At 39.7% G+C, this 27,582-nt stretch overlaps 1 protein-coding gene across 1 annotated transcript; it reads left to right on the top strand.

Moving 5' to 3' along the window:
• The first annotated feature begins 236 nt into the window (after positions 1-236).
• Positions 237-27,364, top strand: DAPP1 (dual adaptor of phosphotyrosine and 3-phosphoinositides 1). Its single transcript, XM_060779176.2, has 9 exons — positions 237-602; positions 12,339-12,461; positions 13,503-13,636; positions 20,101-20,231; positions 21,714-21,761; positions 23,425-23,487; positions 23,862-23,947; positions 24,955-25,042; positions 25,916-27,364. Exons 1-9 carry the CDS (start codon positions 499-501, stop codon positions 25,964-25,966), a joined length of 828 nt encoding a protein of 275 aa, XP_060635159.2. The 5' UTR covers positions 237-498; the 3' UTR covers positions 25,967-27,364.
• The last annotated feature ends 218 nt before the right edge of the window (positions 27,365-27,582 follow it).

Raw genomic sequence — 27,582 nt, forward strand, 5'->3', positions numbered from 1 at the left:
TCAAAACAAACATAGACTAGTATTTTTATCTTCTGTTGGCTTCTCTGCAGCAAAAGAATTACTGTAAAAAGAAAAGTGTGCAAAGGATTGGGTTGTTGGTGTTCTTTCTTACACACCTGTGTACACCTTTGGGCACACTGGCAAAAACTTATTCAGGCAACGCCCCTGGCTTACATACACACAACAGCAGAAGAGGCGTGGAACAGCCCCAACTGCATTCTCCTGACGTCCTCCCCTCTTCTGTCTGCCTGAACTGGAGAGGCAAGGGAAGGTCCTTTTGGTGCTGGCAGGGAGGGACTGTCATTTTCACTTCCTCATTCCCCTTGTGCAGCAGCAGAAACAACACCAACTTGCTGAGAAATGGATTGCTCTTCACAGAGAAGAGCCAGAATTTGAAGCAAAGGGATGCCAGCTGGCTTGCTTTTTCCTTGCTTGTTGTCTCTGCGGCCAGTGGTACCCTGAAAAGAAGCAGCAGCAGAAGGCTGGCAGGTGTTGCGAATGGGCAAAGCCAAGATGGAAGAGGAAAGGCGGATGACCATCCAGCAGGAGAATCAGGACCGTTTGAGGCATGGCAGTCCAGAAGAAGAGCTTCAGAGCCTGGCGTAAGCACAATTGCTACAATTACAGTAGACGAGGAGCCCTCTTTTCTCAGGAGAGCTTTCATTAATTTATGAACACCTGGTTGACTTTGGTCTCTTCTACACTGTCTTATATCCCAGGATCTCATCCCAGATTATCTGATTTAAACTGGATTATATGAGTCTCCACTGCCAGATAACCTGGAATAAACAGATAATCTGGATCAGTTCCTGGAATATAGGACAGCGTAAATCCAACCTTTATCCAGCTGAAGTATGCTTACCATCAGAAGGGCCTACCCTCATAGTTCTCCCTTCTTTTATTGCTTTTGCTTTAGCTGAGATCCAATAGCAGATAATAACTTGCTGTACACTTGTAAGAAGACTTGTACTGAAACTTAGCAGAGAGTTCGCTTGGTATTCTCTTTCTAATACACCCATTTATAAAGAAATAGGGAAAATTCATTTTTTTGTGTTAGATTGGTGCTAAACCTGTGGGTATCCTGATATTTTGGCCTCCAACTTCCAGAAATCCTAACGGCTGGTGAACTAGTTGGGATTTTTGGGAGTTGTAAGCCAAAACACCAGGGTACCAACAGGTTGAGAGATTAGGATCCGCATCATTACATTCAAGAAAGAAGAGGGAAATATTTCATTATGGCAAGAGATTACTACAATGGAGGGGACCAATTTCATATGCATTCAGCTATTCATCTTTATTAGTTTGTGAACCTTCACGAGTCTTGTTTTGCAAGCTACAGTTGTGTGGCTCAAAAGAAGTTCCTATGTAAAAGAGAGAGAAACAAAAACTATTTTTAAAAAGTGGTAGATCAGAGGTGATAGAGGGCAAAGACATGCATCACTTGCTATCTCCAGTGACGTCATAATATCTGGTATTGCGCATGCAGCTCAGACAGCCATAGAACTCAGTACCAACTCAAATTGCAAAGTTACATTTTAAAACAAGAAAGCCATATTGGTTCAGGGGAAAAAACTTAGGAAATTCAGATCGGAATTAATAATTTGATCCTTTGCCCTTGCCTATAACAAAAGTCCTTGTCAGTAAGGGACAGCCACATGATTAAAATAAGGACAAAACAAAGATGAAGCTATTAAAATTCTGCATTTATCACAGCATCCTTGGGCCAAGATCCTATTTGAATCAAACTACTTCTACAAAGGACCATAGCACAAAAAAGTGTCATTTTGCTCATCATGCAAAGAAGCATGTATCTTCTAGATCAGGCTAGCTGTGTTCACAATGAAAAGAAGTAATGATCAGAAGAGTTTTCCACATAATTGGTGCTAAATACAATTGGGTTTTTGTTGTTTGTTTTGTTGTTTGAGAAGATAATATTTTGAGGTTGAGATACTGGATCTCCATATAGTAACAATGTATAGATATGAGAAAAATAGTATTTTGGGTTGTTGTAGGTTTTTTCGGGCTATATGGCCATGGTCTAGAGGCATTCTCTCCTGACGTTTCGCCTGCATCTATGGCAAGCATCCTCAGAGGTAGTGAGGTCACCTCTGAGACCTCACTACCTCTGAGGATGCTTGCCATAGATGCAGGCGAAACGTCAGGAGAGAATGCCTCTAGACCATGGCCATATAGCCCGAAAAAACCTACAACAACCCAGTGATTCTGGCCAGAAAGCCTTTGACAATAAATAGTATTTTGTTGTTTAAACAGTTTTGAAAGGCTTTCATATCTATTACAACCTGATATCATAAAATTACCAATTCCTGTTTTTATACTCCCTGTGTATGTTGGCCACCGGTGGTGCAGTGGGTTAAACTACTGAGCTGCTGAACTTGCTGACTGAAAGGTCAGTGGTTTGAATCTGGGGAGCAGGGTGAGCTCCCACTGTTAGGCCCAGCTCCTGCCAACGTAGTAGTTCGAAAACATACAAATGTGAGTAGATCAATAGGTACCACTCCGGCGGGAAGGTAACGGCGCTCCATGCAGTCATGCCGGCCACATGACCTTGGAGGCGCCTATGGATAACGCCTGCTCTTCGGCTTAGAAATGGAGATGAGCACCAACCTGCAAAGTCGGATATGAATAGACTTAATGTCAAGGGGAAACATTTACCTTTACTTATGTTTGTAATTCAATTAAATTAGATGACATAAATATAGTACTTTTTAGTGGTTCTCTTTCTCATCAATACATGATGAATATGATGGACTACTAAGGATATTTTTACCCAGGACTGGGGTGATTTAGAAATGAATTTCCAATCTGTTGTGGTTTGAGGGACTCAGCTAAATTGAAAGTAATGATTTTGTTGCTTAAATGACTAAACCCTTTAGTGACATCATGTTCTTGACACCACTGACTTTTCTACAGAACAGTAAAAATGTCCCATCAATAGTATGGCTGAGAGTGTGCGTCTCTGGTTTTCAAATGAAACATAAAGAGCCTTTTCACACTGCACAATTATAGCATTTTAATTCCACTTTGCCTGCCATGATTGCATCCTGTGGAATATTGGACTTTGAAGTCCAATATGACTATCTAGCTGAGAATTTGGACTGCTGCAGAATCATAGAGTTAGAAGAGATCTCATGGGCCATCCAGTCCAACCCCCTGCCAAGAAGCAGGAAAATCACATTCAAAGCACCCCCAACAGATGGCCATCCAACCTCTGTTTAAAAGCCTCCAAAGAAAGAACCTCCACCACACTCCAGGGCAGAGAGTTCAAGGCTAAACAGCTCTCACATTTAGGATGTTCCTTCCTAATGTTCAGGTGGAATCTCCTTTCCTGTAGTTTGAAGCCATTGTTCCATTGCATCCTAGTCTCCAGGGCAGTAGAAAACAAGCCTGCTCCTTCATCCCTATGACACCCCCTCACATGGCCCTCATCGTGTCTCCTCTCAATCTTCTCTTCTGCTGGCTAAACATGCCCAGCTCTTTAAGCCTCGTAGGGATTGTTCTCCAGACCCTTGATCATTTTAGTCACCCTCCTCTGGACACATTCCAGCTTGTCAACATCTCCCTTTAACAAGACAGTTAAAAGTAGAACAAAGCTTTATTGGTGTACAAATGGAATGGCCCTAAATATTGAACTGGCAGAACAGCCATTACCAAAGAAAAAGATGTTGTCTTTTCAAAACACTTTTCACAGTAGTACTATTTGCCCTCTATATCCATGATTCTGTCATCTATAGCTTGAAAATATTGGAAGTAAAATTCCAAAAAGCAAGCTTTAGTTTTGCCATTTTATATAAGTGATCCTGTTTTACTTTGTATAAACATTGTATTTAATGGAACTTGAGTATCCATGGTCTTTGGTATCTTTGTAGGTGTGTGTGTCCTGGAATTAAACCTCAGCAAATACTAAAATCCCACTGTATAATTACAGATATTTCATATACTACACCATTTATAGAAATAAAAATGTAATGTTCGTTTGTGGGATTAACATAACTCAAAAACCACTGGATGAATTGACACCAAATTTGGACACAATACACCTATCAGGCCAATGAGTGACCATCACTCATAAAAACTCTGGAAAACACAGCAGAAGAGACTTTAAAAGCCAATAAATAAATAAATACATTACAACACATGCGCAAAACCACATATACACACATATACAAAAATATATACACTCACATATACACATATATATACACACACACAAAACACATATACACAGACTGGGCCACAGCAACACATGGCATGGGATGGTTAGTTGTATATAATAAGTCTTGTGCAGCCACAATTTTTGGTACCCATGGGGGGCAGTCTAGAAGGTCATAATCGTTGCCATAAAGGAATTTAAGAAATTACTCCCTTATACCAAAGTTTACTGAGGCTGGCCATTGGAAGCTGGTCAAGCAGTGATACAGAGATGACAGCTTTCATTGTTTATTTGCTTCCAGCCACTGAAATTCAAAGGTATCTTGCCTTTGTATATGAAGGTTTTATGTAGCTGTCACAACTACCAATATCTCCTGATTTATTAAATAAAGCCTCTTACAGTTCCTTTGCAGCATCTCTGTCTTGACACATCGAGGCTGCACATCCACTTGTGTAACGGATATTATGCTCTTATCTTGCATCATGTGAAACCAACTTTTGAAAGCAAAACAGCAGTATGCTTTGACCAGCTTTCCTGTTAAGCCTATCTAGCAGTTGTCTCTTAAAATCATGAGTAAATCAGGCCTACAAAATACAGAACTGCAGTGTTGGAGGCCTGTCAATAGTTGCAAAACTGGGGTTTCCAAACCACAAGAGGCACATTGCTGTGCTTTGCAAGGTGAAAGTAACCAAGGCAGATATTAATTAATCTATATATATATAAATGCTCTGTGCGTAATGAGTGCCTTAAAAACAAAAGAACCAATGAACGAAATCACACCAAATTTGGCAACAAAACGTCTCACCACACAAGGAGTGACCATCACTCAAAAAACTATGATTTTGTCATTTGGGAGTTGTAGTCACTGGGATTTATAGTTCACCTATAATCAAAGAGCATTCTGAATTCCACCAACATTGGAATTAAACCAAACTTGGCACACAGGGTTCCCCTGACCAACAGAAAACACTAGAAGGGTTTGGTGGGCAATGACCTTAAGTTTTGGAGTTGTAGTTCACCTACATCTAGAGAGCACTGTGGACTCAAACAATGATGGATGTGGACCAAACTTGGCACGAATATGCAATATGCCCCAATATAAACACAGATGGAGTTTGGGGAAAATAGACCTTGACATTAGGGAGTTGTAGTTACTGGGATTTATAGTTCACCAACAATCAGATCATGCTGAACCCCATGAACGAAAGAATTGGGGCACACTTCCCACACAGAACCCCCATGACCAACAGGAAATACTTAAGGCCATCCCATTCCCTTCATGAGGGCAAGAAAACGTAATCAAAGCCCTCCCAACAAAGAGCCATTCAGCCATAGATATAGATAGATATATATGATTCACACACAGAGAGATATAGTATCATAGATTTGAAAGAGACACCTAAAGAAGGACAACTATATGTTGCATGTTCCAGAGTAGGCAAACCAGACACTCTCCACATCAAGACTGACAAAGAAACAAGAAATACTGTTTACCCACAAGCATAAAGAAATTACGTATATTAGAAACCAACACTTTCTCATTACTTTATTTTCCAGATCATCAGACTTGGCCACAGCAACGCGTGGCAGGGGATGGCTAGTATGAGATAAGACTAATCAATAGGCTAATGTATTTCATAGTGTAATAGTCACCATGGTGTAATAGTTACACCTCCATTTTTGGGATGCATAAATTGGTATTTTTAGCATTCATCTCATAATAGTTACTCCTTTAGTTCACTTGCCTGCACTTGCTACTTTGGAGCTATGGGGTGTCACTTGGCTGCTAGGTGCCAAGTGAAGCCCCATAGCTCCAAGGGGGCACACATGCCTGCTCTCTGTCAACTTCATAATAGCCACCACCATGTAATAATTGTACCTCCTTTCTTCACTCAAAAAGACGCAACTATTACACAGCGAATAGAGCATGTTCTCACATATTGTGTGAGGGTTTTTTTGGGTTTTGTTTTTTAAGAATAAGTTTTATAATAATTTTTGAATAGGCAAATTTACATAAAATAGAGGTAAAACAATTGAAGTAAATTGTAGGGAAAAGAGGGAAAGGGAATGTTCCCACATATTGTGTGAGTTTTGATGTTACAGGGATGAAAAGGGATGTTGACCAATCCTTGGAGGTAATTCATGCAGTACAAAAACACACAAAGAACAACCACAGGTAGACATTTCACAATTCAGTTTCAACAGCACATATAAAGAAAAGTAAATACTGAGCAGGAGTCATAGGTGCTCTGTGTTCAAACAGAATGATAAGTGAGTTTGCAGTGTCTCTTCTATATAATTAATGGCCCTACAGCTTTCCCTTTCATGGGCTGGGAAGACAGTAAGACACTAAAGGTGGTGATTTATACTAATAGAGTGACGCTAAGACTGGATATTAATTTCTTGAAGGTGTAGTTGAATGAAAGGCCCATGTTATTCAGAATGTAACTCAGTTTAAAAATTATTTTCTTCCTCCATCTTTAATTTTTCAGTAGTTGTATCCAAAAGTGAAAGCAGAGAGTTTCCTTTCTTTGCAAGAATTGTGAAAAGCCAGTTCAACCATCCCCAGTTGCTGTTGGACAATAATCAAGCACACCAGCATTTTCTACCAAAGTAGTCAACCATGTATAGGAAAGAAAAGATCAGATGAGGCAACTACTGTGAACATTTTAGAGCAAAGAGGAGGTGCTAGCAGTAAAAATACATAGAGCAAGACTCCCATATCTGCAAGAAATATGTTTCCAGCCAGACTGTAGATGTGACTGACTACTATTAAATTACTTGATTATGGTCCTAGTATATCATAGAGTATACTATAATAGTCCTAGTATACCATAGAGCAGTGGTTCTCAACCTGTGGGTCCCCAGATGTTTTGGCCTTCAACTCCCAGAAATCCTAACAGCTGGTAAACTGGCTGGGATTTCTGGGAGTTGTAGGCCAAAACACCTGGGGACCCACAGGTTGAGAACCACTGCCATAGAGTATACGATAATGGCGCTCCATGTACTTATGCTAGCCTCATGACCTTGGAGGTGTCTACAGACAACGCCAGCTCTTCGGCTTAGAATTGGAGATCAGCACCAACCTTCAGAGTCAGGCACGACTGGACTTAATGTCAGGGAAAAACCTTTACCTTTACTTACTCATACCATAGAGCGGTGTTAGAGGACCTTCAGACTCCCAGAGATGTATCTTACCTGGGAATTTCTTAAGTTCTCCAAGGTGTCTCTGGAGGAAGCATAGCATAGAATCCCCTGGAGGACCTAGAAAAATCCTAGAGAGATAATTTTCCCCTGGGTGTGATTAAGCAAAATCATGATATGGGCTCCATGGTTATAGGGATCCTATTGTACTCCACTATTCTATGCTCAGAGAAGGAGTTTTGAGAATGATGGGTTGGGCAGGGATGTCAAACTCATTTGCATTGAGAGCCAAAGCAGCCTTATGGTTGTCTTCAAAGGGCAGTTGAATCCATGGATACAGAGGGCCAACTATATATATATTTTTAAGTAGTACCCTGTGCTCTTTAGTTTGAACACAATTTGGATCCCAAAAGGTATAGAATGACAATTCCGATCACTTTTGATTATCTGCCACGCAGACTGGAGATAATGGGAATTGCATTTAAAGACCACTTGTACCTCCGAGGTTGGGGAAAGACTAAGGGCCCATCCATGCAGGCCCAAAAAGTGGGACCTGTCTCGGTTTTTACCGGAGGTGTCCAAACATTGTCTCAGGTAAAAACTAATCAATTCAGGACAAACCAAGGTTTCCCTGGTTTTTTTCTGAATTATTTAGATAACCCATTAGATCTGGGCCTTCCTGAAAGGCCCAGGTCTAATGGGGCACTGGGCATGTGTGGACTCATACCAGGACTGTGTCCACAGCTCCAGAGGTGAGTCTGCACAGCCATTTTGCTTCTTCAGGCTTTGAAAATCCTGGAGCAGGATGGCACCCACCCCTTCCCTCAAGTCCGCCCCATCTCTTTGCGTATCATTTTCTTGTGCCATCATTTTCTTGCAAGGAGAACCTTTATGGCAGTCAGGGACCATTTAAGCAAGTTTTAGGGCCTAAATTTGGGGCTTGAGGGTGACTTTGTGCAATTCCAATGTATCCCTCCCACCCCAAGAAAGCCCAGGGTTCGGGTGGTGGAGTGGAGACAAGAACCTGTGTTAAACCGGGTTATTTAAACCTGCTTTGTCCTGGGTTTTGGCACTGTTTGGAAGCACCCTAAAGGACATTTTCATGTCAGACATCATATCCACCAGACTTGTATTTAAATTAAAACTCCACTATCCTGACTAAACAGAATAAACGGCAGCATTTCAGATGTTGCTGTAACACAATTTCCATCAGCTGTAGTGATGAAGTGTAATAATACATGTCCAGGAATACAAGACTTGTAGTCCCACTTTTGGAGGGCCACCTAAAATAATATGGCAGGCCAAATTCAGTATAGAAAAATAATGAAGGATATGCAATAGAATATTTGATAGTTTTCTTGGAAAGGCACATTTTGTATTTCAGAGAACTTTTTTTTAGTTGGAACAGGTTTTGCTCATAAGTTCCAAATCTAAATGTCACTTTTACCCTGTGATGAGTCCCTATCTGGCGGCTCAAAAGTAAGGATGGAAGGTTTTGCAATTGCTGCAGAATAAACTCATCATGAACTGTTAGGAAGTTAGCGCAACACAATGAATAATTAGGAAGTTACCACAGCATGAAACAACTAGTTGATCCTAATGGTACACTGAGTACAAGAATTATACATCATATGGGGGGGGGGGGGGGGAGTGTGTGTAGGGGTACTAAAATACAATAGGTTGTGCGGAGGGAGCTATGTTCCTGTGATACTAATAATACCTCGACACTAACAGGAAATTTGAAGTGCTCATCTGTTCTAGAACTAGGTGTCATTCCAGGCCTTTCCAAGAGTTCTTTTGGTGCTGAACACTGACACATTTTACTGCTATAGCATAAGATTTATTGGTGGTAAATGATGTAGCAGATGGTACATAGCAGAACATTCCAGTCCTTTCACTCATGGGTTCCAATATCCCCACACAGTCAATGGTAGAAGTGGGCCTCCAAACTAATTTTAGCCAACTATTCTGAGTGGACAATCAATGATGATAATGATGATGATGATGATGATGATGATAATTGTAAAAATTGAGAGCCAGATTGACAAAGAAAAAACATGGCTGTGGCTCAAAATTTGAACTTTGAAAAAACAGACGGAGGGCCTGATTCTGGCAGCCCAAGAACAAGCCATTAGAACCAATGCCATCAAAGCCAGAATTGAAAAGTCGACGACAGATCCCAAATGTAGACTCTGCAAGGAAGCAGATGAAACAATAGATCACATCCTCAGCTGCTGCAAGAACATCGAACAGACAGACTACAAGCAGGGCATAACACCGTTGCTCAAATGATTCATTGGAACTTGTGCCACAAATAACATCTGCCTGAGACAAAGAACTGGTGGGATCACAAGCTGGAAAAAGTTAAAGAAAATAAACATGTCAAAGTCCTCTGGGACTTCCGAATTCAGACAGACAGAGTGCTGGAGCACAATACTCCTGACCTTACGATCGTGTTAAAAAACGAAGTATGGATAGTCAATGTTGCAATCCCAGGTGACAGCAGGATTGCAGAGAAACAACTGGAAAAGCGGGCACGATATGAGGATTTAAAGATCGAACTACAAAGACTCTGGCACAATCCAGTAAAGGTGGCCCCAGTGGTGATCAGCACACTAGGTGTAGTGCCTAAAGACCTTGGCCTGCACTTAAATACAATTGGCGCTGACAAAATTACCATCTGCCAGCTGCAGAAGGCCACCTTACTGGGATTTGCACGCATCTGCATGCATTATTCACCAATACATCACACCTGAAAAATCTACAACAACCCAGTTTCTTAATTTATTGAATCAATAAATTAAAATAATGGAAGGTTCTCCCTTGCTAAAAATTTTCAAGCAGAGGCTCAACCAGGCATTTTTGGAGTTTCCCTCTAAAGCTAGTTGGGCAAGTTCTATTCTGGATTTTTGCATGAGATGCTATAGCTGTATCCTGACTTGTGAACTGAATTGATATATAGGGCCCTCTACAATACCAAGTTTTAAATATAAAGCTTTGCCAAGTGTCTCTGAGGGTACAACTAGACATGATGGCATCAACCAATGCAGTTTCTGCTGATTACCACTAAAGCAAGACGAGCAATCAAAATTAAGACATGGATAGATATGGGTGAAGAATTAATGCATTTCATTCAGATCCCCCATAATTCTAGTACTGATTGGAATAACTAAAAATAATGTGCATTCAGTATGACAAAACATACCCCTCCTCCTGTATGTTATAGGCAGCAGACCTGAATATACTGAAATCTACTGCCAATACAGTTTTGAGTCAGGAATATGAGCAGCTAAAATTAAATATAAGCAAGGCAATGAGTCTAAACATTTACATCTTAGCACCCTTCCACACAGCCATATAACCCGGACTATCAAGGCAGCTACTCCACTATATCTGCTTTGAACTGGATTATCTGAGTCCACACAATCATATAATCTGGTTCAATGTGGATTTTATACAGCTGTGTGGAAGGGGCCTTAATTTAACCAAACTGGTCACTGGAGAGGTGAAGAGAGCAGGTACACTGTTACTATGGACATCATTGACCATTGTTTGATTGTGAAGCACAGGTTTGGACCGTTGGACTCCAACTACTCACCGGAGTAATTGGAGTTGGACTACTCACCGGAGCGACTTACAGGGAGCATACCACCCCCTTGCTTCGTCATCTCCACTGGCTGCTGGTCCAGTTCCAAGCACAATTCAAAGTGCTGTTCTTGACCTATAAAGCCCTATACGGTTCTGGCCCAGTTTAGTTGTCTAAATGTATCTCCCTCTATGACCCACCTTGGAGTTTACGATTGTCGGGGGAAGGTCCTGCTCTCAATCCCACCACCCTTGCAAGCACGATTGGCGGGGACGAGAGACAGGGCCCCTCGTCTGTGTAATGCACTCCCCAGTGAAATCAGGGCGACTTCTTCTCTCTTCTCCTTCAGGAAGAAACTCAAGTCTTGGCCTTGGGACCAAGCATCCGGGTAGCTGTCTGAGCAACAACAGTAATGACTCATGAGAATTGTTAATTAAGAGACCTTGGACTGGAACTGTGGACTCTGATTTAGATTTGCGGACTCAGACTTGGTTGTGTTCATATTTAAGGGCCAATATTTTAATGTATTTTATTGCCGTTTTGATGTATTCTTATAGCTGTTGATTTGTTCATGTTAATTGTTGTGTTCTGTTTCTTTGTTGGCATCCAATGACTGCCAATTGTAAGCCATCCTGAGTCCCCCTTCAGGTGTTGAGAAGGACAGGATACAAATACCCTAAATAAATAAATAAATAAATAAATATTTCTTCTCCATTTTTGTATGTGTTTATGAATTTGAATGCAGAGAGTTTACATCCAAAAGAGGAAGTACAGAAAGAACGCTTTGTGAAGAGACGTCTTCAGGAAATGCAGATTTAGAAAGCTGCCAAGATGATCTGAAAATATCTTGTAAAGTTGACACCATTGGTTTCTCCATGACTGCACACATACGCCTACCTCTCTCATTAGGCAGAATGTGGTGCTCACCAGAAGTTGACAATTATGAGCATCATGAAAGTGCAGCAAATGGTCATAAAGTTGATTACTGTGTGAGAGAAAGTGATGATCTGTTGTTGTTGTTGTTTTGCTTCAAAGTGACTTACCTTGGATGTTGTATACCATATATTTGGGTAGGATTCCTTTTTCACCTAAATGATTGAATTCTTCATACAGTAACTGGATATGATTTATATGGAGAAAAAAGAAACCACATTACCAAATTGCTTAATTTATGAAAAGTTTTTCTCCACCAACAATGGAATTCAACCAAACTTGGCACACAGAACTCCCATGACCAACAGAAAATACTGAAAGGGTTTGGTGGGCATTGACTTTAAGTTTTGGAGTTGTAGTTCACCTAAATCCAGAGAGCATCGTGGACTCAAATGATGATGGATCTGGACCAAATTTGGCATGAATACTCAATAGCTTTTTGCTCTGTAGCTCATTGTAACCAGTATAGCACTCAATGGATCTTGCTTTTTGGTGTCTTCTTAGGTGGTACCATGATGGTCTTACTCGCCATGCAGCTGAGGCCCTTCTTCTCTCCAATGGCAGTGATGGAAGTTATCTCTTAAGGAAGAGCAATGGCAAAGCTGCCCTATTCTCTCTCTCAGTGAGGTACAGTATTTTGTCCATTATATGTTTCTATGTTAATCTTTCTGAGCTTTGAGATAAACATCTACTTTTTTGCTCTCCATCCCATCACTGTCACGTGTTCGGAGACACCCTTGAGTACTGGCACATAGACTTGAGGATATTGTCCATGGGTTGTCCACCTGTTTCAATCATTGGCTGCTTCTCACAAGGCAATTTACGTTCACCATGGACTGAGTAGACTATGACTTGATGCTTTTTGAAAATAATCTTATTTTATTATTCACTCTTAACAGAGCATCAAAAATGAAGAAAAGCCAGACTTTTACAATTCAGCTACTTTAGTTGTCAAGAGTGATTAAACTATAGCAAATCTGGAGCAAGTAATCCAGTTAAGATTGGGTTTTTTTGTGTTTGTGTAAAATAACTTCCCAGCCTTTTATACACATTTTAATCTCTGTGTTTGCTTTCCAGCTGTGATATGCTTACCATATTTTGAAATACAAAATAGAGAACATATCTACTACTGAACCACTTCAATCCAATTGCTATGACAATTCTCATTTTAAATATCTCTATTTTATAAGTTGTAATTAGTATTAGCAATATCTGTAACTTTCATTGTATTTTAATTGATTAGTAATATTTAATAATACCAACAATCTAAACAGAACCTGGAATTGTGTAGATCATTCAAGGAAATAATTCTAAGGACCCTTCCAGACAGGCCCTATATCTCAGGATCTGATCCCAGGTTTTCTGTTTATCCCAGATTATCTGGCAGTGTGGACTCATACAACTCAGTTTAAAGCAGAAAACCTAGGATCAGATCCTGGGATGTAGGGCCCTAAGTTCTTCATCAAAGTATTTCAAAATTTCATAGGATGGAGCTATGGTATATGCTAATAAACTGCCATAACTATGGAGTGCCAATACATTCGAATTCTCAGATTGTTTACCAAGCTTATTGACATATTTCAAAATGTTGTTATGCTAATTAGAATGTGTATTATCTAATACACCAATTATCTTATGCACCAACAGCTTTTCTTTCTTTTGTTTCAGAGCAAAAGATTCTGTAAAACATTTTCACGTGGAGTACACTGGATCTTCATACAAGTTTGGCTTCAATGAATTTCCCAGTCTGAATGAATTGATCAAACATTTTGCAAATCAGCCTTTGATTGGCAGTGAGACAGGTACCTAGCATCTGCTTTTATTTATATTCACTTCTTAACCAATTATTTTATTGTGTCCATTTTTACATTTGCATCTTTGAATATTTTTACAAAGTCAGATACTTCTATTATAATATTTTTGTTGTTTTTCCCTCTCTCCCAATAATTAATTATAACAATATTTGTGTTTTGTTTTGTATTAAGTGCCTGTTTCTAGCAAGGTATATTAATATACATTGGGACTGTCTGCTGCATAGTAAATATTAGATCAGACTAGACATTTTGATTTCAGGAAATAGGTGGGAAATAGAAAACAAAATATCATTAAATTAAAATTTAATATGCACAATATATTAAATGTTATATTTAAATGAAATATATTAAATATGTAAAAGTTTTGAATATTGAGAGCAACCCACTTCCCATTCAAAAAAGGTCAAAGTAAGAAGTGTTCCCACATCAAATATTAAACCATTTATCTCAGAATAACTATGCAGAGATGAGGAAAACAAAGAAATTAAAATATCATTGTTTTTCTATATCTACATATTCTATATCCATGGATTCAGTCACACACACATCTCCCCCACCCAAAAAAAATCTCAAGAGTAAACCATGGTTATTCCATTTCTATACAAGGAACAGCATTGTATATAATAGGACTTGAGCATCCATTGATGTTTATATTCATGGCAGGTCCTGGAACCAAACTCAGGCAAATACCAAGGGTCCACTGTTGTTTCATTCCCATCTCACTCTTTGAAAATACTTACTCCATTATTATTATTATTATTATTATTATTATTATTATTATGTGTTGTCGAAGGCTTTCATGGCTGGAATCACTGGTTGCTGTGAGTTTTCTGGGCTGTATGGCCATGCTCCAGAAGCATTATCTTCTGGCATTTCATCCACATCTATGGAAGGCATTCTCAGAGGTTGTGAGATCCTCACAACCTCTGAGTATGCCTGCCATAGATGTGGGTGAAACGTCAGGAGATAATGCTTCTGGAACATGGCCACACAGCCCGGAAAACTCACAGCAACCATATTATTATTATTATTATTATTATTATTATTATTATTATTATGTTTATTTATATTCTGCTTTTTTTCTTCACAAGGGAGACTCAAAGCAACTGAACCCTATATTAGGAAGCAAATTCTGTGTGACGTTTGATGTGTTTGATTAATGGGCCCCTTAGTTTGCTTTCATTCTCATTTAAAAACAGCTGTGATGCATTTGGAAATAGATCATTTATAAATACCTATTTTCGAATAAAGGCAAACACTCAAAAGTAGGGAGATCCAATCAATGACTTATGTAAAAATTAGTTTGCTCTATTAATAGCCCAACCCCATTTAGGACAAATGCTGTGTTAATGCACTCACTATGTGGCGGTTAAGGTGTTGGGCTGGGATTTGGTGGGGATTCAAAATCAAGTCCCCATTAAGCCCTGAAATTCACTGGATGACCTTTAGCAATTCATTTTCTCTCTATCTCTTAAGTCTAAAACATGTCACAGAGTTTTTGTGGGGACAAAGTAAGAAGGATAAGTGCATGCCACCTTGAGCTTTTAGGTAGAAATACAGGATAAAAATGTAAGTTCATTCAATCGTTGAAAGGAGTGCTTTCATTAGAATTTTTTGGTCCAAGGCTATATAGATAAAAACAAGTCAGAGTTGTGATTGCAGGATCATGACTATCATCGATATCACTGCAATATCATGATATGAGACTAGTAATGGTATCAGCTCCACTGGCTGCCAGTCTGCTACCAAGCACAATTCAAAGTGTTGGCTTTAGCCTATAAAGCCCTACATGGTTCTGGCCCAGCTTATCTGTCCGAACGGATCTCCCCCTATGAACCATCTTGGAGTTTAAGATCATCTGGAGAGGCCCTGCTCTCGGTCCAGGCGCGACTGGTGGGGACAAGAGACAGGACCTTCTCAGTGATGGCCCCTTGGCTGTGGAATTCCCTATCTAGGGATATTAGATCAGTCCCCTCTCTCCTGACCTTCCGTAAAAAAGTGAAAACGTGGCTCTTTGGTCAAGCCTTTGGAGAACTTGTGCAACAGACAGATAAAGAATTATGTGTAAGAACTACTGGAACGGCCTTGATTATAATTCTGTACAGCATGATTTAAGAGTGGTGATATTGGTTTAAATGCTTTTAAATGGTTTGATGTATTTATAATCCTAGTTTAAATGTTTATTTTAATTTTACATTGTTTTTAATGGCATCGAACAGTTGCCTATGCTGTTAAGCTGCCCTGAGTCCCCTCCGGAGTCTAGAAAGGCGGGGTAGAAATGTCACAAATAAATAAATAAATATCACATATGGTGCATTTGGATACATGAGTATAAAATAATCGAGTCAAAATGGAAGAGTCCACAAAGGCTATCTAATCCCACCTCCTTCCATGCAGGAATGCCCAATTACAGCACTCCTAAAAGATGAAAGGTTAAAGACTGCCAAGAAAGAGAATCCATCACCCTTCAAGGCAGTTTTGTTTCAATATTTAACAGTTCTTTATGGAGCCCCCGGTGGCACAATGGGTTTAAACGCTTGTACCGGCAGGACTAATGACCAACAGGTCAGAGATTTGAATCCGGGAAGAGCAGGTTGAGCTCCCTCTGTCAGCTCCAGCTCCCCATGAGGGGACATGAGAGAAGCCCCCCACAAGGATGGTAAAACATCAAACATCCAGGCATCCCCTGGATGTTTGATGATTGGCCGTTCATGCAGACTGCCAATTCTCTCACACCAGAAGGGACTTGCAGTTTTTCAAGTCACTCCTGACATGAAAAAAACCAAGTTTTTTATAATAAAGAAGTTCTATTTTCGATTGTTAATTTTAAAGGAGGAAAAAAATGTGTAAACGTAAATAGCTCATTTTGGATAAGAAAACAAAGCGACTGCAAACAAAGAATAGCAACAGACTTCAGTAGAGGGCTTTCCCTCCCTTTCTCTTTTTTTTTTCTTCGAGCATCTGCTCTCCAGGCCAGAAATGGTTTAATCTCTTTGAACTGTCATATCTATTTCCTGACATGAGTGTTAAACCCACGTTGCCTGGCCCCAACTGACTCACTGCTCTGAAACCTGAGCGCTGTTGTTAAGCACTTCCTAAATAGGTTTGTTATTGCACACAAGAGGTCCCCCAGACCTTTTTCTTGATAGACAACCACCACTTGGTACTAATCCAATAATAAAAAAGATGCATTCATTATCAAGCAATTATACAACAATGACTTTAATAAGGCTGAAATTTAAGACCAGCATTTTCATCACACTAGAGAATGAATCCACTTTAAATCTGCTTTCTACCTCCTGCCGGATTCTGGGGTTTGTAGTTTAGTGAGGCTGTTAAAGCCTCCTCCCTAAACTACAAACCTCAGAATTCTGCAGGAGGAATCAACTGGGTTTAAACCGGAATCATTTACTTCTTTTTGTGTGTGTCAAAAGCAACTTGAGAATCTGAAAGTTACTTCTGGTGTGAGAGAATTGGCCATCTGTAAGAACATTGCCCAGGGGACACCTGGATGATTGATGTTTTACCATCCTCGACAGGCGGGAGCTTACCCCACTCCCCAGATTCGAACCTCCAACATGTCAGTCAACCAGTACTACCGGCACAAGGATTTAACCCAGCATTTCTTAACCTGGAGGTCAGTTGTCAGAGGGGTCACCAAAGACCATAAATAAACACAGTATTTTCTGTTGGTCATGGGAGTTCTGTGTGGGAAATTTGGCCTAATTCGATCGTTGGTGGAGTTCAGAATGCTCTTTGATTATAGGTGAACTATAAATCCCAGCAACTACAACTCTCAAATGTGAATGTGTATTTTCCCCAAACTCACATTTGGCCAGATTGAGTATTTGCGCCAAGTTTAGTCCTGATCCATCATCATCTGAGTCCTCAGTGCTCTCTGAATATAGGTGAACTACAACTCCAAAACTCAAGGTCAACACCCATCAAACCCTTCCATTATTTTTTCTTGTTCATGGGAGTTCTGTGTGCCAAGTTTGGTTCGATTCCATTGTTGGTGAAGTTCAGAATGCTTTTTGATTGTAGGTGAACTATAAATCTCAACAACTACAACTACCAGATGACAAAATCAACCCCTCCCCCCACCCCAACTCCACCAGTATTCAAATGTGGACATATCAGGTATTTGTGCCAAATTTGGTCCAGTGAATGAAAATACATCCTGCATATCAAATATTTACATTATTATACATTATGATGCATAAGAGTAGCAAAATTATGAAAATAATTTTATGGTTGGGGGTCACCTCAACATGAAGAACTGAATTAGGTGGTTGCTGCATTAGGAAGGTTGAGAACCACTGGTTAAACCCATTGCACTACCAGAGGCTCCATTCTCTAGTGTGATAGGTAGCAGATCTTAGGAGAACTAGCCAGGCTGGTCACTATCTAGATGGGAAGACAGCTGGCCACCTTATGGATCCTGCAGTTGAGTTCCATGGATGATATTGGAAGATAAAGCCAAATAATTCCTTGGTCCCTCAACCTACTGGGATAATTCGCCAGAACCATCTTCTGTCAACGTTTTGCACAAATGGCCTTGGTTTTGCACAAGAAGCCTTTGTTCTAATAAGATCTTGCTCCATGGTTTTCCTCTTAAGCATTGGAACCTCAAAGCACATTATTGGTTTATTTTTAATATATACTGTATGATGAGTTTTCCATGCTATTGTAGTTCCATCCCTTCCCTTCCACTATCACCTTCCCTGCCATCTGTTACATCCCTTAACAGTTAGGGGATTGATGCTATATGACACCAGTGCATCTGATCTGTAGTGTTGAATGATAGATTCACCCAGTGACTTTCCAACTCCCAAATCAGATTCTGCTAGCTCTGTCAAACGCCTTTCATGTGCTAAAACGGACAGTGCCGCCGGCGAGAAAAAAGGTGTTAAACCTCACAATACCTATGAACTTGTGCCCTTCCATGTTGCCTTTCTATATGAAGCAATGCACAGGAAATGGACACCGGAGATAAATAATTGCTGATTTTGTACACAAGTGGCCAAAACACTACAAAGCTTAAGTGATTAATGGGTGTAATATAATCCCTCCTTTGTCCCTCTAGAATCTACAAAGCTCTCTGACTGACTTGCAGAAGGTCATTCCCTGCAGGCCTTACTCCTGCTTGCTCCCGACCTTTGTTTAGCTTAAAATAAGAACACAATGGACCAGCAGCTATGATTAACACAAAGTAGCCAAGATGAATGACTCAAAATTGCACCACATTTATAAGTCACTGACTGGACCAGTCCAACTTCTCAACCAACCCAGCTAACTTGAAATGGCAATATTTTAAGAGATGCCAAAGAAGAAGCAAACAATCTGCATGATAGCTCAAGATCAATGCTATGTCTAGGTTTTGAGGACTCTTGGACCAGACAGTCTGTTTATGCACTACTGCAATGAGTAATAATAGTAGTAGGAATAGTGATACCAATTAACACTGTAAATGTGTCCCTAGTCTCTGGCATATTTGCTTTCCTGAGTGTCTCTTATTTTCACCTTTGACACCTTTGAGTACAGGGCTGGGGAAGGAAGCTCTGGCCTCCAGGTGTTGATGTCCGAACTTTCCTCATCAATGATAAAGCTAGTAGAATTGAGGGCAACTGAAGTCCAACACTATCTAGGACCCCTTCCATACTGCCCTATATCCCAGGATCTGATCCCAGAATATAATCTGGGATCAGATCCTGGGATGTGGGGGCAGTGTGGAAGGGGTCTAGGAGAACATAGATTCCCCAGCCTTTAGTCTACAGCAGTGGTTCTCAATTTGTGGGTCCCCAGTTGTTTTGGCTTACAACTCCCAGAAATCCCTGACAATTTACCAGCTATTAGGATTTGTGGGAGTTGAAGGCCAAAACATCTGGAGACCCACAGGTTGAAAACACAGGTTGTGTGAAGGTGATACTGGGATTGTGAATGGTGGATTCCTTCATTTTCCAGATTTAGAGACTCACGTTCCATCTTTGAATTAAGTCTGAACCTGAGACAGGAGAGGAGCTTACTTTCGCATTGGTTCAACATGGAATTACATTTTGCTGCATGCCTAGTAAAATAGCTAATGCTTGGAAAATAAATTTGAATGTTTGCTACCATTGCAGCTATTTGTTATGGAAGTTGTAAAGAGGCATTATTGGTGAAACTATTTATAGTCTAAGATTTGATAATGTTTTTAATTTTTTTAAATATGTGGGTTTTTTTTAAAAAAAGTATACTTTTAAATTCCGTGTGACATGCTGATACTTCAATAAATATTTCCTTTCAAGACAAGAGACTGCATTAGGTAATTCTTTCCGGAAGGTAGCTCCTATGGCTTACATGAGCTATTGCTGGATTTGTCTAGTTCATCAGCCATTTGCTTTCCATATACTTTTGTGCATTTTGTGCACATGCCCTTCTCCATGAATCTCTGACTGTTTGCTTTCCTTTAGGCACTCTGACTGTACTGAAGCATCCATATCCTAGGAAAGTAGAAGAACCTTCCATTTATGAATCTGTGCGAGTTCACACAGCAATGCAAACAGGGAAAACAGAAACTGACCTCGTTCCCAATGCACCCTCGGTGAGTTACTATCTCCTTTATTGGGATGAAATTAATGAAACGTTTTTATCTAATTGAGGGAATGAGATTTTATAAAGTCTTAAGAGGAAAAGCCTCTCCGAAATTTCAGAATGGTGGTTATAAATGAACTCTAAGATCTGGAATCACACAATGGTCACTATCCTGTTAGTGATGTATGCAAATGTTAAGTCTACCTTCTGTTTGCATATGTATTTTTCATTATTTGGCAGGCTGTTTCTTTCCTTCTGCAATGACCAAAGTCTCCTCATCCCAACTTACTATTCCCATAGCCTAATGTAGATAATTGATGAATCTCCCAAGACTAAAATACAAGCTGTTATGGAAAACTTCTTATCAGAGTACTCTGACAGTGGAATAGACTACCTTGTAAGATATTGAACTCTCCTTTTTGGAGGTTTTAAAACAGAGGTTTAATGTCTGTCTCTCAGAAATGTTTTAGATTTGCATGGAAAGTGGATGAATCATATAGCTGGAAGGACCTTGTGGTTCCTTACAATTGTATGATTGTATTATTCAATTAAATGTTCCAACTTGAAACTCTTATGCTATGCTCTACTGTATAGGATATCCAGTTTTGAATGAGCACAGCAGTAGAGAAGTCAGCAAATGGTGCCTTTCTACTCCATCAAAGCCTCCTGGTGACCAGAGAAGTCTTTTATGGGCAGGAAGCAGACAAACAAGCATAATACAATTGGGTTGGTTGCTGTGAGTTTTCCGGGCTATATGACCATGTTCCAGAAGCATTCTCTCCTGCTGTTTCACCCACATCTATGGCAGGCATCCTCAGAGGTTGTGAGGATGCCTCCCATAGATGTGGGCGAAACATCAAGAGAGAATGCATCTGGAACATGGCCATATACCCTGGAAAACTCACAGCAACCCAGTAATTCCAGCCATGAAAGCCTTTGACAACACATAAATACAGTTGTTTTTCTTTAGTTATTTTCTTGGGAGGTCAAGGGTTTCCAAAAGACATTTGAAACAAACCCATTTGCCAATCTCTTCCTTCAGTTGTCTGTGCCCATGCCTAGTGCAGTTGACCAACAAGGCCTATTTCAGCAGTTAGCACCACATCGCTGCACATGTATAATGAACAAAGAACACATTGTCTGAAGTCATGTGGTGCACGGTTTGACCCATTAAATCATTAGACATCATTTATTCATAGAATGTAACAAGCGTCCCCATTAATCTATGATGCAAGACGTTTTCCATTATACCTGAATCAATGGAACTATTTTGCATGTTAATTTCAGGTATGGGCAGAGACTATGGTCTTGGCAGGGAATTCAGTGACCTAGTTATAAGGACGAAATGAATTGATAGTTAGTGGAAAAACTTTTGTTTTGTCAGCAATGTTGAGGTGGAATGATTCATCATCAAACGTTTGATTTTCTTGTATGTCAACTCTCCCCATCTATTCTCAACACTCATGGTTAATTTTGATCTCTTTCATTGCAGTTGGGCACAAAAGAAGGCTACTTAACAAAGCAAGGAGGAATAGTGAAGGTAAGAAATGCTCATGGCTTTTGAACTATAAAAGCATATGGTTGTTGTAGGTATTTCGGGCTATATGGCCATGTTCTAGAAGCATTTTCTCTTGATATTTCGCCTGCAACTATGGCAGGCTTCCTCAGAGGTTGTGAGGTCTGTTGGAAACTAGGAAAATTCAATTTAGTTTCCAACAGACTACACAACCTCTGAGGATGTCTGCCATAGATGCAGGTGAAACGCCAGGAGAGAATGCTTCTGGAATATGGCCATATAGGCCAAAAAACCTACAACAATCCAATGATTCTGGCCATGAAAGCCTTCGACAATATATATAATACAGGCATACTGTTAAAATACATGTTTAATATATACTGGCACATAGGTGCTATGTGCCTTCCATCATATGCTTAATTCATTGGAGCAGAAACAACATTCTCACTCCTGTGTAGTCTGGGGAATTTGCACAATGATTACATGCATCTAAAACTGCTAATTACTGGTCTGAAACACTGACGTACACTTTAGCTACAAACTGTTGTTTAGCCCCAGCTGAAATAGACCCATTGACTCAACAGTTCCATAATGAGTCAACACATAGGTAAATTTCATTGATTCTTTTTGCTCTGAGCAGTAGTAACAACAGGAATTAGGCACTTGCATGTAAGAAGTATTGAGAAGCAGTGTCATAAGGCAGTGTGACACAGTTTTGTGAGGCTGTGAACAAGCAGGTAAATAGTAGGAGATGATTAATCCTACTGAGCAGGAAGAGCTTCAGGGAGATAACTTGATTCTCTTTGTGAGAAATTGCTTTGCTGAATTCTTGAGGAAGGCATCCATTGAAGAGTGTTGGGACCTCTTATCATTAGTGTTTTCTTTCTTCTCATTATCATGTTGGGGTGTGTCTCTTTTTGTTGTTGTTCTCCTTTACTTTGGCTGGACTGTATGACAAGCCTTTGCCTTGTCTGTGCTTGTATGTCTCATTGTATTTGATTGTAAGGCATTGACTGTTTGCCTATGTCTACTGTTAATGCTGTAATCCACTCTGAGTCCCCGAAGGGAGAAGGGTGGAATATATATAAAGTGTGTTATTATTATTTGATACACAACAAACAGGATCACTATACTGGCTGTTGTATTAGATCACATGTCAGACACTTCCCAAGTGTCTAGAACTGTGTGATGTATTGGTGAACAATGCGTGCAGATCTGAGTAGAATGGCCATTTGCAGCTGACAGGTGGTAATTTTGTCAGTGCCAATTGTGTTTAAGTGCAGACCAAGGTCTTTAGGCACTGCACCCAGTGTGCCGATCACCACTGGGACCACTTTTACTGACTTGTGCCAGAGTCTTTGCAACTGTGTTGTTGTTGTTGTTGTTGTTGTTGTTGTTGTTGTTATGAGATACTAAACAGTTTCTAAATCTATTGAAATGCTTACTCCTATCAACATTGGGAAAGGGAAAACTATAGTTTTCCAGTTGGTGCTTAATTCCAATTCCTGCAACCCATCCCCCCAAAGTCTGGCCAATTATAAGGCATAATGGTAGAAGGAGTTCAGCAAAATTTGGATAGTCAAAAGTTATTCATCTTGATATATATGTCAGGAAGAATGAGAAAAAGAATGGAAATCTCCATTTCCATTTTTGAATGTCTTTAGTTTTACACTTTTTTATCTTTCAGAATTGGAAAACCAGGTGGTTTACATTGCACAGGAATGAGCTAAAATACTACAAGGACCAGACGGTAAGCCATATATAGGACTTTATGTGTCCTTTTAATTACTTGACTTTGTTGCATATTAACCTCATCTATCAGATCCTCCAGAACCCATTTGTCCAAAAGAAAGTCACTGGGCTGGAGTATTATTCCTGTGTATATTCCCAGTACATTCCCAGTTCCTATGAAATCTATCATTAGTCTTATGAAACTAACAGCAATGTCTTACCATAGTTTGTCAGTTCAATTGATAATGGGAATAAGTGGGGGATGTAGGCGTGACCTTTCTATGTAGCATGCTAAGACTTTGTTATTCCTCTGCATCAGTATTTTGAGTACGCATATAGGATTCTTTTTTATTTAATAAGATTAATTGTTTTAAAAATAAATTTATTTTCAAGTCCACAGAGCCAATCAGAGCACTTGACTTAACAGAATGTTCAGCAGTACAGTTTGACTATTCACAGGACAAAATTAATTGTTTTTGGTAAGTTCAAATAAAACTTTTGGTGTGTTCCTCCCTTCTCTTTCTGTAGAGTTTGAATACAGTATTCCTAAACCACGATATATTAAAAACCTATTCCCCTCAAAAGGTATCCCAGTAAACCTCCAACCCAACCTTTCCTTTTTTTGCCCATAGACCATCCCAGTGACATAAATCCACAAAGAGACCTTTATGTATTTTCCTACTAGACTGCTTCCAGCAAATTCTTCATCTCCTTCTTGTCTTTGTTCTTTCTTTTTTGCTTTGGGGTAAGCCTTCTCAAACTTGTTGCTCTCCAGATCTAGTGGAACTTAAATTCTAACAGCAAAGGCATGCTATTTGGGGATGCTGTGGTTTGCAGTCCAGCGCATTTAGAGGATTCCAGTGAAGGGAAGGCTACTGTTTGGATCATTTCACACACCTTGAGTTATGCATTTGTTGCACTTTTCACATGTAGAATTTTAAAGCCAGCATACACTGGACAGCTGCCAAACTGTGAGCTTGACAGTGCTGTTGTTCAGTGGATCAGTAACTGGTTGAGAGGTGAAATCCAGTAGTTTGTCTCCATGTCAGAGAATTGGGCACCAATATTGTTGAGCATATTTATAAGTGACTTGGATTATGAAACAGAATGATGGAATAGAATGCATGCTTACCAAATACGTCTTCCTCTTAGTAGTTTTCTGTGTTTGTGTGTCTTAGAAGGTAGTTTTTTTCTTTGAGTTCAGATAGTTTTCTTTGAGTTTGATGGGTGAACAACCCGGGCTATGCCTGTTCTTACTGCTTATTGTTATGGTTATTTTTAAAGCTAATTGTATTGTTTTGTTTCTGTAAACCACTCCGAGCCAAACTGGGAGTAGCGGTATATACGTCAAATAAATAAATAAATAAATAAATAAATAAATAAATAAATAATAGTCTTTGGTACAGTAAAACACTAATGTGGACAGGAGGTATTTCTGTTTATCATGCTTGTGGTTGCTACTCTTATACATTTATATTTCTTCCAGCTTAGTATTCCCATTGAGGACATACTATCTCTATGCAAAGACTGGAGTGGAGGCAGATGAATGGATCAAGATATTACAGTGGAAGCTGGTAAGACAATTTTCCACAAGACTAGATGAACAATGTTTAACTCTTTGAAGGTTTCATTAGGTATTTATATGATAACAGTTATGGCCCTTGCGGTCTCTTGCAACTCTTTGATTCTAACAATGGACAGGGATGAATTCCCTTTTTAATTTTTCATGCAGACCTTAAAAGAACTTCAGAGATAAACCTTCAGTGTTAGGCTGATATCCTATTTTGTCATTGTTTTGTGCTTAAATTCATTTGCAACTCATGGGGACCCCAAGGGAAACCTATCATGGGGTTTTCTAAGGCTAGGGTTTGTGAAATTGTAAACCGGACTTTCGAATTCCATAACTTTTGGGATTCACATTTATGGTAATTAGTGACAGAGAGTTACCCCTCCTCCAGAAACCCCCCCCCCCCACTCATTTTCAAGCCAAGCAGCATCCTAACTGAAGAGCTTCTAGAGTGCTGTATAACAGTGTCTGCTTAGGAGATAATCAAACATGGTAATTTGGGTTAGAATTCACTAAGGCTAGAACAAATGTGTAACCCAGACTGTTTCATGTTCACTATGTATTCCCTAGTTTAGAAGATACCTAGGATATAGGAAAATCCCCCAATCCCCACTTTTGTGATCAATCAGCTGTGGAAGTTAGAAATGCAACAGAGACCTTACAATGTGGATAGAGAGTGAGAGAGTCACCATCCTTGTCTTTCAATAATACTAAACTGTGTAACGCTACTGGCAGATGGCAGCGACTCCAGCTAAAAAATAAGAGAAAAATCAAAACAACACCCAAAAAAGGATGTTTATACCAACAGAATGCCTTTTCCTTCACCTTTGTGTTTAAGTAAACAGTGTCTTCTACCCCCTCCCCTTTATTCTTTCTCTAGTCACAGATAAGGAGACAAGCATGCCAGCGTAATTCTACGTTCAGTCTCTAGCTATTTCCACATGCAATCAGACTGCATACAGACCTATTGAAATAAGAGAATGCACAAAAAAGTATAGACTACCTGTAAAAGAGACAAACCTTCAGTTCCTGAGTATACTAAAGCTATCAAATATTAGAAGAACTGGGGAAGGCAAAGTCTTGCAGCACAAGATTTGCTTTCCTCCTTCATACTCATGCTTGGAGATCTCTATCTGGGAGGCGAAGTCCTAAACACCTTGAGGACCAAAGACTGGGAATCACTAAGGCTCTACCTTCTCCAACTTCAGAATTCCTGTGCCAGTTCAGAAGAGAAATTTATGAAACTCTGCACTGTTTTCTCAACATAACCAGCAATGTACCCACACCTATCCGCCTAGGAAACTCCTGAGCAAGATGGAGATGATGTGCTTTTTCTTTCTCATCTGTTATGTAGAAAGTGACCGGCTTCGAAGGTGGATATTCAATTTTAGTTAATAGTCACCAAAGAAATCATGTGCCCTCTGCATTTATTTGATGCTCTTTTCATCTCACTGTAGCCATTGGTCATCTGTATGTTTCCATGTGGCAATGACTGTTGGCAATAACTGGCAACAACCGTTTTTGTATATTCTACTCCCTACAGCATAAGTCACTTCAGTGCATCTGCTGCATTGAATGAATGCATTCCAAGTTTTACAGTTTTAGTCAACATAAGGAGTTTGGATGTTTCACAGCATGAGTCATTGAATTGACAGTGAAGATGTTATAAATGTGGTAACCTCAGCATGTTCCCAGGTGATTTTGAATTGTAAACAAGCATAAACATAGAAAAATAAGGCATTCCCTTGGATCTTTAGATGAGCACTGCTATTTAGTTTAGCCTTGTGTTGTTTTCAGTTGTCAGATGCTTATGAGTAGAGCCTGGGCTTGTATTGGAGTATGTGTGGGACATACCTTAATGCATTATGCCAATAGCTTGACTTTCCTACACACTTTAAAGGGCAGCATTAAGGTATAGGAAGTCATGGTTCTTGGGTCTGAAGTATTATGGAAGCATCTGACAGCAAAGACAGTTGGTAGTGTGCACAGAGGAAACGTCCTGCACCTATAGATGAATGGGTACAATTACTCAGAGTATTATTGCCTCACGTAATAAGATGACCAGTGGTTGTTCCAGCCTAGTAGTGAAGTTACTTTTGTATTTTTAAACCTTTATGGAAGCAATAGTAGTATTGTGTGTTTAGTTTCTATTTAATATTGTTCTGTGTTTGTAGAACATTTTTAAATATACTGTGAATACGACCAGTTAGAATGTGTACACATCAGGACCACATGAAGGAAGATGTGCACATATGTTTTGGGATGGAAGTGTATTAAGCATTTTGTACTTTTACTGCAAACTTTCTAATAAATTGAAAACAATTAAAAATATCTTTCTTTAAGAGGATGGCACAACTTAAGCATTTCCAGGCTTTACAATGGGGAGCTCAAGTAGGTTGCAAAAAATATCTCAGCATCTTTTTCCAGGGCTACAGTCACCACAATCTGGTCTTGAAGCATGATGCTGTTTGGTTGGCAGCTTCTCCAACTGTCCCCTTGGCATGGCCACCCCAGGACAATAAAGACATACATGTTCTGTGCATAACA

Source organism: Anolis sagrei, chromosome 5 (assembly GCF_037176765.1).
Source record: "Anolis sagrei isolate rAnoSag1 chromosome 5, rAnoSag1.mat, whole genome shotgun sequence".
NCBI classification, from domain to species: domain Eukaryota; kingdom Metazoa; phylum Chordata; class Lepidosauria; order Squamata; family Dactyloidae; genus Anolis; species Anolis sagrei.

What these genes read in the sequence shown, in the direction of transcription:
- DAPP1 (XM_060779176.2), top strand. Translation starts at nt 499, where the DNA reads ATGGGCAAAGCCAAGATGGAAGAGGAAAGGCGGATGACCATCCAGCAG. An exon ending in CTATTCTCTCTCTCAGTGAG is followed by an intron (nt 12,462 to 13,502) that starts GTACAGTATTTT and finishes CTTTTGTTTCAG; the next exon opens with AGCAAAAGATTCTGTAAAAC. An exon ending in AGATATTACAGTGGAAGCTG is followed by an intron (nt 25,043 to 25,915) that starts GTAAGACAATTT and finishes TTCTTTCTCTAG; the next exon opens with TCACAGATAAGGAGACAAGC.